Source organism: Parus major, chromosome 1, assembly GCF_001522545.3.
Source record: "Parus major isolate Abel chromosome 1, Parus_major1.1, whole genome shotgun sequence".
Taxonomy (NCBI): domain Eukaryota; kingdom Metazoa; phylum Chordata; class Aves; order Passeriformes; family Paridae; genus Parus; species Parus major.
Window position 1 is genome coordinate 29,500,262 of NC_031768.1, and position 14,612 is coordinate 29,514,873.

General features: G+C 41.3%; 1 protein-coding gene across 1 annotated transcript in view; it reads left to right on the forward strand.

Moving 5' to 3' along the window:
- Positions 1–66: 66 nt before the first annotated feature.
- RFX8 (RFX family member 8, lacking RFX DNA binding domain) overlaps positions 67–14,612 on the forward strand; it is a 32,375-nt gene continuing 17,829 nt past the window's right edge. Inside the window, exons 1-6 of the mRNA XM_033517397.1 lie at positions 67–174; positions 3,435–3,558; positions 6,277–6,338; positions 7,818–7,904; positions 12,192–12,242; positions 13,653–13,951. Of these exons, the coding sequence (XP_033373288.1) occupies positions 83–174; positions 3,435–3,558; positions 6,277–6,338; positions 7,818–7,904; positions 12,192–12,242; positions 13,653–13,951 (715 nt within the window). The 5' untranslated portion in view covers positions 67–82. The remainder of the gene's footprint in view (positions 175–3,434; positions 3,559–6,276; positions 6,339–7,817; positions 7,905–12,191; positions 12,243–13,652; positions 13,952–14,612) is intronic.

Consider the following 14,612-nt stretch of genomic DNA (forward strand, 5'->3'; position numbering starts at 1 on the left):
GGGCGCGGGACGGGCGTTACCCGCTGTCCGTTACCCGCCGGCCCCGGCACACACCGGCCCCGGCCCCACGATCCCCGTCCCAATGGATGACACGGAGCAGCAGCCCGAGCTGGAGCTGGCCGAGATGGCTTATTTCGGCCCCACCTCCCTCACCTACCTCCCCGTCCTCCAATGGTGCGTGCTGCCCCCTCGCCCGCCGCCGGGGACGGGCCGCGGCTGAGGATGGAGGGCGGACCTGCCGCGGCTGTCGCTCCTTTGCCGGGGGGCTCGCAGGATCTGCCCTGCCACAGGGGGTGTAGGAGCCCCGCTTTTAACTCTTCTGGCGGTTTCGCAGGGCAAGAGTGTGGTTTGCTGCAAAGGCCCCATCATCATGGTGATGCATAAACGATACCAAGAAAGCGGGGAAATTTTCCTGAAAGGCCGTCTCCGGCAACGAGTCTTAGTGATATGTAGGGGGTTTGACATGGGGGAAACGGGATTTGGTCTCAGGCCGCCCACGGGCTGGGGTCTGGCCCCTGGCAGCCATCCACTTGGTGTGATGCTGCAGGGGAGCTGTCGAGGATCTCCCTGGCTCGGCCACTCGAGCCTGGCGGGCTCTTACAGCACACGAGTCGCTGCGAGCAGGTGCCACACTGGCACTCGGGGTGATGCCGGGCGTTTGACATTCTCCAAGGTTATTTTTTCTTGAGCTGGAGGTCGAACTCCTTAACGAAACACTTTGTGTAGTGCGAGAAGATTGTCACCATTGTTTTCTTGGGCTTTGAGAAGAGCATCATCTGCCATGTACAGCCAATGAGAAACCAGGGTTACTTTGTCTCCCCAAGCACAGATGAGTTCTGCTAGTAAATAATGATGAAGCTCTTGTGAAATAGTAACAACACATACAAACTTTTAACTCGTCAGCAAGTAATCTTAAATAATTTTACTCCCCCTGTCAGTTATATCTGAGCAGTGGGAGTTAGTCTGTGTTTTCACTGTGATTTAGATACAACTGCTCACATTTTAAAAGAACTGAAGGAAGAGGTTCATGCAAGGTCATCCATCCAACATGTCTGAGACACAGCATAAAACTAAATCAATAAGCAATCCTTGAAAGGATGAACTAATGATTTTTTTTCATCATAACAACCATCTTTTCATGTTTTGAAAAATTTTAAATGTTCAGCTTCATTTTCCAATAGCATTTCCAATAGCAAGCCAGATTTTAGTCCAGAAATGGTTTAACAGCAGGCTTTCCAACCTGTATAATGGCCTGGCTGCTGGGTGTTCACATAGAATAGGTGGCAAACCCTAAGCACTTGGAGTCTATTTGGGCTCCTAAAATGAATTGGATAAAAAACCTTACATGGTGTGTGGATACACAGTAGACAAATGGAGGACATATTTCCCCCCTGTGCTTTTTCTTTAACCTCTACCTTTCTCCCTTAACCACACTTTCCTTTTGATTTTTTTTGGTCTTTATTCACAGTTTTATGTTGAAGCATGCCATAAAAACTGAGGTTTTGAAAACCTTGGGGCTAATAAGCAAGAAGATGAGTGCTGTGCTCTTTTCTGTGTGGATTGTTTTCCTGATAGAAATATTTTTGTCTTATGTGTCAGCACTAAGAAGGTATTTGACTAACTATTTGAAAAAGAGTGGCAGCTTAATAGACAAAAAATTCACAAAATGGGATTCCCAAATAATTTTTCATTAAGTAGTTAAATGTTGAGGAAAAACTATCAGCAGAAACCAGCTACTGGAGGATGAATTAATTTCCAATGCACTTCCAATGACTCCTGTGGTGTTATATTAAGGATGAATTTGAACTTAAGATTAATCTCCTCTGAGACTACTCAATTGTGAAGGGTTTTCAGATACTGTAGAAGAAAAAGCATTTCTGCCTGCTGGGAGGCAGAGCTCATCAGGACTCTTATGTAGAATAAATTTCATTTACCTTTGAGCCTGATGATGAGAAATACCCCATTAGAGCAGCAGATCCCCTATCTTTGGGTGCAGGTTCCAGCTCAGGTCTAGCCATGAAGGCTTTGCTGTTGGATGGTGGGGCTGGAGGTGGTGAGGAGCTGGCAGGGAGCCCAGCACAGCCTCTTGGGTTGTTGTGTGAGGAGATGGACTTCAAGGAGATATAAGTGAGGCATTTGGGGGTCTTTTGCTAGGGAGGAGGAAAGCTGGGGGAAGCAGATAGTATTCTTCAATGGAAAGAGGGGAGGAGGCACAAATAACAGATGAGGTAAATGTCATCAAGCTGCACAGAGACTATATTCTTGCTCAGTCTGTTCTATCAAGCCAATTTGCTGTGGACCTTATCCACTGTAAACTGCCAAAGCAACCAAGATAAACAGCTGGGTTGCCTGAAATCAGGGTGCTAAAACAGAGGATGCTGATTTAAAATCCAGCTGACTTATCACACTTGGTGAATGTGAAAAGTCTGCTTACCCAACCAACTCAATTGTCATGAAGGACACAGTGAGTAACTGGCACTGTGCTGCACTGGCATTCAGCTGATAAATTAATTAAATATGCATAAATAATATGGTAGAATGGAAATAGAGTCAGAGCAAGAAACCACCGTGATAGGGGCAGTGTGTCATGCTTTGAAAATTAATCTCTCTGCTCCTTTGCTTCAGCTTTGCTCACATATTTGTACTGTAGCCTATTATCTTCTGACATCAAAACCTTTGCCATTATTTTATAACTAAAGATCATATTTTTCCTGGTGAAGGTAATTTCTTACACTAATAAGTAACCAAGTTTACATTTTCCTCACCTTATTCACCTTATCTAAGCCTTTTTCAGTCCTGGTAGTTCTGTTATATACTAACTGTAAATTAAAATTTTGTTCTCCTATTAAACTTACCTAAAATCAGTGAGATTATATGAAAACAGAATGTGGTCCTTTATAGTTCATGCACTCTGTCCCAAAATGCCATATTGCACATTTTAGGTGGAAAAATGTTCCTATTATTATTTTTGGTGTAGTGGATACCTTTCTATTTAGAAGACCAAAGTTAGATCCTTTGATATAACAGCATTTTGCAAATTAGAAGTTCTAATACTGTGTTAATGTTAAATGTTAATGTTAAAAGTGTTAATGTTAAAATGGTATTACTAAGATGTATTATTTTAATTTAAAAATATGAGAATTAGTTAATTGCTTAGCAGAATCTCACATCACCTCTCTTATATGTTGAACACAAGGAAAATAGGGCTTTGAAAGTTAAAAATAAGCAGAGAGTACACATATATGTGTTTATATAAGAAAGTATATTGTTTCCCAGGATACAGATTAACACAAAGGAAGTAGCTCTTTTTGAGTCTATGCTTCTATAACATCAGAGTGACTATTACAGAGTTCACTGCAAATCTGATGAACTTTAAAAATCTAACAATTCTTTCTTCTAACTCTGACATAAACCAATTGATTTTTGTTTTAAAGGCTAGCTGATAATTTCTATTTGTGTGGAGGATGCACAGTACCCTGTCGGCTACTATATGAGCTGTATATTGAAACCTGCAACCCAGATTTCAAGATTCAAGTACATCCATCCACCTTTGGAAAGGTACAGAGTAGATAGGATATACAAGATAAGAAGTAGGGATACCTAAATAGAAAGCCTGATCATCAGCTATACACACTGCGTAGCAAAAGACATTAAATAACAGAGAAGAATGAACATGCAATGAATTATGCTTGTGCATTTTCTAATGTATTTCTGTTAAGCCTTCATGTAAATGCATTTGTACCAGATGAAAGAGTATTGTTTTGGATGGAGTCTATTTTCTTCAAGGAACTGGTTTATAATACACTAGCAAAGATTTGCCAGTATTTTAGAAAGTTTTACAGTTTTCTTTTTTTAACAGCAGAAAGTTATACAACTCATTCCAAAGAAATGATTCTTCTGTCTTTAAAAGATACCTTCAGTTGTTACATAATTTTATACTTTCCCTTTTCAGTATACTTGAGGAGATTTTGCTCCAAACATACCCTAAGATGTTGTTACAGAGTCACCCAAGAAAAACAAATACAGATGAATCTCCTTCTAATTGTTCCACTTTTTTATTACATAGAGGTTGATACAACCCATGGAACTATTAACACTTAGAAATCCCAATTGCAATCAACACCCATAGCTATTTATTTTTTTGGTTTTTAATAAGTTAAGGAAGATAGAAAGCCATGTGGGTATTTCTTGTTCAAGACTTCTTACTCAGACTTCAGAACTTCCTATTTTTTCTGGCTAACTTTCTATTAATTCCCACAATAAGAGCTACTAAGCATTGTTTTAAATGCAAGCCCAAAAATAATTTAAGTACAAGTTGTACCTGAGGTCAATTTCATTTGTGTGGCTAACCCCATTCTAGGAATCATTTATCTCAATTCAGTTGAATGTAATTTTTTTCCTGGATAAGTCAAATCACTTTTGCTGGAAATTAATATTTGAGTGAGTGATCGGGTGTGATTTATTAACACAGCTTAATGGATCATCACTTATCAGCTAAGACCGTGGGTAGGATTTGCCTGGCTGAACATAAACAATGGCCATGAAGCTTATCACCTTAAAAATCTCTAGGTAGCCACTGGAGAGAAATAAGTAGTTACACATGTTTCCTCACACTATATGAGTCACCTCAGACAGCTCAGATGAGAGGGGACTCAGAATTGCCTTTTGTTTTTTCCCATTGACTATGTAGTCTGCAACAACTTCTCTGCCTTGTAGCCATGTAGATGAGATTAATCCCATCCTGCCTGTATCCTTCCAGTGCTCCATCACAGCTGAGTTACCACCTGTAACCTAAGCTTTTGTATGGTTTATCTCAATGTGTTTTACTTTTAAGCTGGGACAGGCACAGATGAAGCGTGATTCTGGTCACATGGAAGAGCTGGTGAGCCAGAGCTGCTGTGGGCTGGTGCTTGCAACTATTTGCTCACAGCCTCGACTGACCCAGTGCATTGTAGTGCAGGTTACCACATCCCAAAGCAGCAAGCTGGGGTGCAGCTCCCCAGTGCCTTGAAATGGTCTGTCCTGCAGCAAGAGAATGGACCTTGCAGCAAGAAGCTGGGGAGAGCAGGAGCTGCAGCAGTCCTGGTTTAACCTGAGTGCATGTGTAACCAGTTACCACAGCCTGTAATGGGCTGAGCTGTTAATAATTCACCAAGCACGGTAACCTGACTGTGCTCCATGTGTGTGGACTGCAAGGGCTTTTGCAGTCCAGCCCAATGTGGATCAAACTATGGTGATTGAAGACAATCCTAATCTCACCTGCCCTATCTGGCTGCCCAAGTACATCACTGTCTCTAAGAAATGGCAGCAGGAGGAAGGATATGTCTTGTGCCACAAAAGCCCCAGTTTCATAGGCTGTCATTTTAGAAGAATGGGATTATGCTAAGATATCAATTTGAGAAGGGGAGCAGCTGGGATGGGTGCATGCAGAAGCATACAGTGAACAGGTACATCATAGAAACTAGAGGTGCATGTTGATGAGTCCTTTATCAGGCTTTGGACCAACACCACACTGTGCAGCATCCAAGCTTCGTGCTGCCAAGTGGAGACTCTCCTCAGTCCTTGCTAACAGGGAGTGAATCCTCTGTTCCTGCTATATTGGGAATATTAGAGTGTCCTGGGTTAGTCCTGGACGCAGGTGTCCTGAGTTAGTCTCTATCTTGACAGGACAGCTCATGCAGAATAATCATAGTGAAGTGGATTATTACCCTGACAGTATCTAATTACTCTGTAGAACCCAACCTTGACAGATGCTGCATGACCTCAGTTCACACCACCTCAGTGGTCAAAAGGTTGCTTTACAGCTTGATGATTGAGGTCCTTTTACAACAGGTAAGTCTGGCCCTATCCTGTCAGTACACCTTCCAAAAGTAAGTGGGTAGGTGAAGCCCCTTGTGTAAGTCCTTCTTAAGTGAATAAGGCTTGAAAGTCTGGCAGAGTATGGGACCATAAGGACACCTTCAAGTTCCCCCAGCTAATTCATCCTACCCTGGCTGCACAGGGTCTCTTGGTGTGAGCACTGTTTTCCAGTGCAAACTATAAAAAAAAATCCTACCTGAGAGAGGTAATCCCTTAAGTTACTTAGCCTTGGCTCTGCAAATGCCTGATTGAGTTTAGTTCAACGTTTACCAATTGAGAGGTATGTAGGAACAGGTATTAGCCTGGAAATGATGAAAAGCAAACAAAGTGATTAAAGACAAAAAAGTATGCCAGATACATTTTTGCATCTTAGAATGAATTTGCAAAGTTTCTCTAATTTTCTGTTTGTTTGTACAGCTTATTCAGTTAGTTTTCCCAGGCCTGGTGACAAGAAAGCGGACCACAGCAGGGAGCATCAGGTATTGGGTTTGTGTCCTTTCTTTGAAAATGTTAATTATAACTATTTAATAAAATTTTAATGTGGCTGACTTTTCAGCCCCAGCACTGTAATATGACAGCTGAACTGCTGGTTGCGAGTCTATAACACAACACAAGATCCAGAGTAATTCATGGTGTAACCAAGGACATTAAAATAGAGTTAATTCCATTAAAACTGCCACATCAGATGTGCTTTTGTAAGGCATGAATTCCAGATTGGACTGCTTTTTAAAAGACCTTAGTGCTCCAATTCGTACTGGCCATTAATAGCATGGTTTGCATGAAGCATCTGCCAGCCATCACAGCCTTACTGAGAGCTCTTCAGACTCTGCATCTCTAGGCCAGGAAAGACTGGCTCTGGGATGCACAGGGGTGGCAGCTATGATTCATGTCTGTATTGTGCTTTTTGTCCTTGCACATCTCCATGAAGTGACCCAGCATATACTGATGGTCAGTGGAAGTGCTGTACAGTTTCAAACCATTTAAACCAGACAACTTCAGGTCCTCCTCCTAAACGTCCTTTCTTTTCCCTTCTCTCTCTTTGCGAGCACAGAGAGTTTGATGTTTTTTCATATCCAAAGTTATACTCTCATGTTGAACATCCAGACTAGGAAAAGTGATGTTTTAAGGTCATTGAGACTGAATAATTTTACAAGCATTTTGTGTAGCTGTCAAGTATGGGGTTTGAGAACACACCCTTACTTGATCTGTGACTTGTTTCCACTAGTCTGGACTGGCTATCAGCTTGTGCCAGGAGACCCTTTATTTTGGGAATGCCTCAGCTCAGACACTCCTAGGCTCCTCCTCACAGCAGACAGGATTTGGGATGGTGTTTGGTAGCCTCCATGCTCTCCCTTGCAATCAGCAGAAGGTTACCTGGCTGCAGGTGGCCCCAAACCAAGGCACTACTCCCTGGCTCCTGCTGGCCCAGCCTGGGAGGAGCCAGCTGGTAGCACCTTGGTAGCAGAGATGGTGGCTCTGCTGCTCCCTGAGCTCAGATAAATCCTAGAGAAGGTCTGGTAGTCCTGTTGAGTTTTAGCTTGCCACGACACCAAGGGGCCATCCAGTCACTGAGCTGCTGTAAATGGATGAGGAACAGCTGCACTAAGTTCTTCGGCTTCCATGGGCATATGGGGATCTCTGTCTGCTAGGAGTTTGGTTCCTAACTTCACTAACTGTCCTGTACAAATCTGAGGCACTCCCTCACTGGCCTAAGTCTCATTTCATTTAAAAGAGGGTATCATTGCAGGACAAAAACTGTTGAAAGGAGTTTGTAAAAGGTTTGTGTAATTATTTTCTGTTTGGGAAAATGAACATTCAGCAGAATTTAAAAAACAAATACAGCTTTTTCTACTTGATCTTTTCTTGGTTAAATAGGATGATCATCTGCTTTCAAAAGAGGATTAATTATTTGCTGGCTTGTTGAAAATCATACAGTTCATCTTTCTTTTATTTTCTAGATATCATTATGATGGAATAGCTATCAAGAAGGAGTCTTCCTTTTATGCACGTTTTTGCTGTCTTCTATATGAACAAAATTATCTCAGGTTTGTTTTTAAAAATGTTTTAATCAAAAAATGTCACATGACATCCATGAGAATCTGTAAATCATCTATTGAACACTGACAGTAGCATGATATTTTTCTTCTCATTATAAACACTATGAAAGTGCTGTGCCATTAGGTGCTATACCCTAATAGACAAGCTGCATTTTGGAAACAGACACTGCCTAATTAGACTTCCTTAAATTGGACATTTTAGCCATGTAGATCTTAAGAGCAGGAACTCATGCTGAATCTAAAAAAGAAGCTTAATATGTTGAGACTTTAAATGGGAGCTCAAAAAAATGTATTGAAATGGCTTCTATCACCTTCCTCATTAAACAGTAGACTGAAGAAATGTATTAAATTATAAATGACTGTGCTGTTTTGAAGAATCCTACATGCAATCATGCTATCTGGGGTTTTTCCTGCTTGAAACAGTACTTCAAAAATACCTTGTTCACTTGGTTTTAAAATATCAGATTTTAAAATCACCTCTTGTAAGAAAACATCAACAAGAAAAAGTGTAAATCAAGTAAAAAAGGATTGCAAAACTTAAAAGTTTAAAAGCCTAATATGAATGTAAGACTATGGTAGGGTAAAGGGTAGACAGGAGCATGTTGCGGGCAGAAGAATTCTCATGGCTGAGCTCATGGCTCAGATAAACAAGCCACAGGCTTGAAGTTTTTCCCAGGGAAAAAAAAAAAAAAAAGGAAATGCTGCCATTCTGCAACAGTTTTCCACTCCTTTACACTGAACAAAAAAATTAGGTGCAGTCTATGCCTTGGGCTTTGAAGACCAGGCTTGTATCCTCTTTCTCTTACAGCCTTGTACATTACTTAAATGTGTATATGGGTAAATTCTGTAATTAGGTTTCCATTCTTTAACATGGACATAGAGCATTATTCTGTAGCATGAATGCTAGGGGCATACAAGTCAGCCTATAAGGACCCAGATATCTGGTGATACTGGAACTGTTTCAGTGATATTTTATATGATACTTAATTTTGAGTGCATGCTTTGGAAGAACAGAGAAAAATTACACCCATAGGTTTGTTGCCTTTCTTCACAGGTTTTATGGCAGGTAATGTTGCAGAAGTCCATAGAGGGACAAGGGTGAATGTTGAGACAAGACAGAGGATCAGGTTCTGTAGATGATCGACTGGTAGTCTGTTGTGAGACTAAACAAATTATTCATAGGAAATTTGAGGCTGGTTTCCCATGTAACACTTACTGAAGTGATATCCTTCATTTCCTCTGTACCCAGTATAACCAGAACAGGCCCAAGGCTTGACATTCACAATGAGGAAAGGTCTTGTCTGCTGTTCAAGGGATATTGCAGATCTGTGGCTAAGTCTCTGCTGGTCTTTCCTTTTCAGGGAAAGAGAGGTGTTTTCCTGCAGCATCACTTAAAAATAGCAATCTTGATGGGCTTAAAAGGAAAGCTGATGATTCTGGTCATATGAGAGCTGAGAGAGAACAGAATTATTTAAATTGTTGCTCTTTTTTCCTCCCTGTGTAGAAACATGAGGAAAAAGAAAATTATAAAGTAGGAGGAACCAAAGAAGCAATGTTAGCTGAGTTTGGGGGCAGGTGCAGAAAGAAGGACTTTAGCCCTTGCTGGGGAGACAGACACACCACATATACCAGCACAGCTTCTGTCTTTGGCCCTCCTCATGGAAATGAGCCAGCTCCTCTATGGGCTGGGGAACACCATGTAGGTCATGCTTAACCGTAGGACAGCTGCTGCCCTGGTTGCTGCAGGGCTCCTCCACCTTCTCCACCTGCTGCAGAGGTGCCTGCCACAACACCTACTCTGTATTAATAAACTCTATTTAATTTGGCCAAGCCAAGGAATAGGATGTGCCTTCCAGGGAAAGGACTGACATCAACCAGCCACCTACTGACCTTGATATTGGTTCTTAAACTGTCCTACTGAGAAAAGGGTGAGAGAGTTGGCATTCTTCAGCCTGGAGAGGAGAAGGCTGCTAGAGACTTACAAGCACCTTCCAGTACCTAAAGGGAGCCAACAGGAGAGCTGGGGAAAGACTTTGTACTGAAAGAGGGTAGGCTTTGATTGGATATTAGGAAGAAATTTTGTACAGTAAAGGTGGTGAGGCACTGGAACAGGTTTCCCAGAGAAGCTGTGGATCCCCATCCTTGGAATTGTTCAATGCCAGGTTGGATAGGGATCTGAGCAACCTGCTGTAGTGGAAGGTGTCCCTGTCCATGGTAGTGGAGTTAGACTGGATAACCCTTGAGGGTCCCTTACAAACCAAACCATTCTATGATTCTATGATTCTATAACTTTTCAGAAAAATCAAAAAATGAAGAAAAATGAAAAAAATTTAAAAACTTTAAAAAATGAAAAAAAACCATCAAAATATAAAGATAGTATTCAGACAAAGATCATCTTTCTAGCTGCAGTAGAAAAGTCCCTTAACTACAAAATTATCTTGTCTGATGCTTCCTTCATTGATGACTATTTTGAGAAGACACTAAGATGTTGAGTGAAGCCAGACATTTGAAATGAGAGCAGCTTCCACTCTAAATGCAGCTACATGTCTCTGTCCCAGGCGAACACACAGGCCCACAACACCTGGGTAGATGGGTGTCACAATTACTTCTTGGTATCTCATATAGCACAGCAGGAGAAAACAGAGAGAAAGCAGTAGAAAATCACAAAGCACAGCCAGAGAAGGAGGAATAGCACAACTCTGGAAGAAATAATTAGGTCACATACTAAAAAAGTGTCTGCTTCAACCAAGTAAGTGAGTGAGTTTCCATTTGTGTGGAATTTTGTAAATCTTTTGCAATTAAGTCATGAAGGAAATAACTCATCTTTACTGTCCTATCAGTGGGGTTCAGTAGTTTTTGAAATTGCCATTAATTTTTCATGATCTAATTAAAAAAACAGCAATGGAAAGGTCTAGATTTTTACTTAAAAAATTGAAATTTTGAAAAAGTAATTAAAACTTGAAGACTTTTATACCTGCAAGAAGAAATTGTGTTCTCATATAAGTAATGAGATGTATAAACACAGCAGGGTATTTGACCAATAATCTCAATTTCTGGAAGTGTATTTGTGTGGAAATTTCCAAATCAGAGTGCAGATTTTTAATTTCAGTGCAGTATAGTTTGTTGTCCAGATCCCTCTAACAGGATAACTTCTCTGTCTTGTTGCCATTTCCCTCAGGCAGAGGCCAGGGATATCTGTTTTAGTAGTGAAGGTGTCCTAAATAACTACTGCGCCCTCCCATGCCTGAATAAAATCCAACATGCAGATGCTTTTTCTGTCACACCTACCAGAGAGGAAAGTGGATCCCTGAGCCCAGCTGAGAGACCACGGCATCCGTCCAGCCTGTGGAGTGGTAAAGAAAAGAATGGTTTCAAAACCATGCACCACTATTTCTAATTACTGAAAAGGATATTTCTTGACAATGATAGCCAGCAACTGATGTGGTGCTGGTAGTGAGGAACAAGGCTTCTGAAGCCTAGTTTTGGAGCTGTGCTTGTTGGTGTCACAGAAATAGCAGTAAGATTATAATGGTTTGCCTTTTAATACAAAGGAGGCGTTTGTATTTTGATAGTTGGTGGGACCTTGGATGTGTCAGGGCTGGAACACATTCACACAAGGAGTGGTGAGGATGGTCTTACACAGCACCTGTGAATTTCCTCATTTAGAAATCTTCAATTCTTTGAAGATATGTGAACCACAGGTCTGATGATGGTGCTATGAAAATAGTGTAAATGTATGCAACTGTAGTCAATGAGGTCTCCACATGTATTACAGACATTTACTGATTTGTATTACAATAGAATGTGTTCCCTCTCGGAATGGGGGCTTTGAGGACAAGCTGTCCCTAAAATGGTACCTGGTCTGGCTCAGCAGTGTTTAAGAAATATCACTGAATTTTGGTTCCATAAGAGTTGCTTTTTTTATTCTAGTAATAGGCAAGGTTCAGGCTAGTGAAGCAAACCTATTATTTTTTCATTAAAAAAATAAATTTTCCTCTAGCAAAATAATTTTTCTAATCTCTGTGTAATCTGGCAGTCAACAGCATGCACATTCACCACCTTCCCTCCTTTCAGTTTTCTTTTGTCCTTCCCATTCGTGTCTCTGTTATTCTTTATTTCATCCCCATTGTTGTAGTTCCCATTTTAGCTTTAGCTCCCATCCCATAGCATCACCCAAACTCTGCAAGAGAGACGGTGAAATTCCTCGTGATTTTTTGCCACCCATCTTCCCCTTCTCCCACCCACCTCCTCTTTGTGTGTTCTGTGTTTACCCAGGAACTGCTCTCCAGGGGAAGTGAGCATCTCTGATGTGCAGCCAAGCACCAGGTGAGTCCCAGCCCCCTTTTCTAACACTGGGATCACATAGAACTGTTTTAGTGTTCCCTAGGTATGTGCAATTAAGCATCACTGGCTGGGGTGCAGGGGACTCCTTGTCTCTCCTGTGTCAGGGGAGTGGGGAGCCAGGCTGCCGAGGGAGCCAACGCACTGGAGGCGAGCGCTGCTGATACGTGTTGCCATAGTAGCAGCAGCAGAAGATACAGCTGGCCTCCTTCTCAGGGAGAGCAGGAGCTGAAAAATATTAAGTTTATTTCACAGGCTTTAGGAAGGATCTATTTGAAAGAAGTGTTATGAAACATCTCTGCTTATATGTGTTTGCTTTGTCCAGTCACCACTTCTAAAATGTTTGGGGAAAAAGAGTCACCAGCACTACCAGACATACTCAATGTTATGCCCTGTCTTGGGCAGCCAAATTGGTTGTTTTGCTGGAGCACAGCCTTCATGGCACAGAGTAGAGCAGAGGGAAAGGTGGCAAGGGCCAGTCCTGTGGATGGCATAGAGAGGAAGCATTTTCAGTCGCTGGAGTTTACAGGCAGATATATTTTTACATTTGTCCTCTGTCCCTTCAGGATGTAGGGTGGTACCCTGGCTTGTACAGGGTACACAGCAGTAGCCAGGATCTCATCAGATAGCCCATCACCCTTCTAAACAGCCAAGTCCAACAGGACCCTTGAGTTTGAAATGCCCTCATAGTCAGTGAGCAAGTGTCAGCTGCAGATGGAGGCTTGACTGGAGACATCCAATTTTTGCAGTATGTCCCTTTTACTAGCAACATTGCCTCTGCCTCTGCTCCCATTAGCCTCAACAAAACAGGTAGGGAGAGAGCCAGGAGAAAGAACAGCAAGAAAAAGCCTGTTGTGCCTACTTTCAGCAACAAGCCAGTGGTGAAGCCTTTGCAGGTCCAGGCAGATTCTGACTGCATGGAACACCATGGCCAGCCAGCTTGTAAAGTAAATGGGAAGCAGTCAGAAACAAAATGCCACCTAAACTTATGTGTGATGTAGAAAATGTAATAACTGTGAAACCTAAGCAAAGGGATTATAATGTTTTTGTTATTTTGATATTTGTAATAGTTATTACCATTCCAAACAAACGGCAGCTACAAATACAAACCCATGGTTCTGATGCAAGAAGTTCAAAGACATTACACTGTTAAATGGTCAATTGTCATTAAAATGAATGTTTCAGTTTCATCTTAAAATTCAGAAGTTGGCCCCAGATTAATTAGAAAATCTTGGGATTACCAAATGACAGAAAGTGGGATATGTTTCTCAAATACAATTCTCTAACCTAGTGTAGTCTATCCAGTTTGAGCTATTTTCTTACTAAATACAGAATAAATCAGTGAGCTTTTGAATGTTTGTTTGGGGTTTTTTTCTGTTATATATTTTATCACAGTAGAAGTTCCTGGAGTTCTGAAAATGCAGCTGATTACAAGAAGAATAGACAAAAAAAAGGAACAGTGAGTTTCAGATACATTAGACATAACAAAATGTCTATTTGTGTGTTTAATTATAACTGCTATCTAATATGTACTGATGAAATACAGCTAGCTCATCTTCTTCAAAATAATCTTGGTCTGTGTAATCTCACTACATGCTTACTTCCCCCACTCCTATTTCACCCATTAGCTAAATATTTTTGTTGTCTTAACATCAGCTTAAATAATTTTGTCTGTACTGAGACCAGAAATTGTGGCTGACAGATCAGGTTTTGAACATTAGGGGAGTTAGTGGGGAGCAACCTTCCTTGCCTGAGGCCCATGATACCTAATACTGTTGAGACAGTGTCTTTTAAACATGCTCAGAGTTTATTGTCACAAGAAGTATTTAAATACTAGGAAATAATTACGAAAAAAGAGCACAATCTCTGCCCACTGGAAAAGGCAGATGTAAAACTAACCTGTGGCAGTTCTCCTCTCAGCAAGCTGTCATGGGGTGGCCTGACACCAGGCTTGTAGGATGTCAACCAGCAAAGCATGAGCACCAAACTTATGTGGACCGAAGTGAGGAAAAAATGAGAGGCTGGATGTCTGTCTCTTACTTGTGCCGAGTGCTCAGGTGCAGTAATGAGTGCTGTGACAAGGACAGCCAATGGGAAATGTCCTGTCATCCCCACAGCACTGCCAGCTTATCCACAGCTATCTTCAGCCTTATCCAGGGGGTTACAAGAGTGACACAAGTGCTAGAGAAAATATATATGGAAGATATGTATGGCATTAATATTTACTGGTTTTGAAAATAAATTAATGTACAGTGTAGGATTTAAATATTTAGGCAGCCCTTCTTTTTTCTTTCACCCATCCCTATTTTCTAAAAAGAGACAAGCATTTCTCTAAAGAAATGCATCTTATTATAA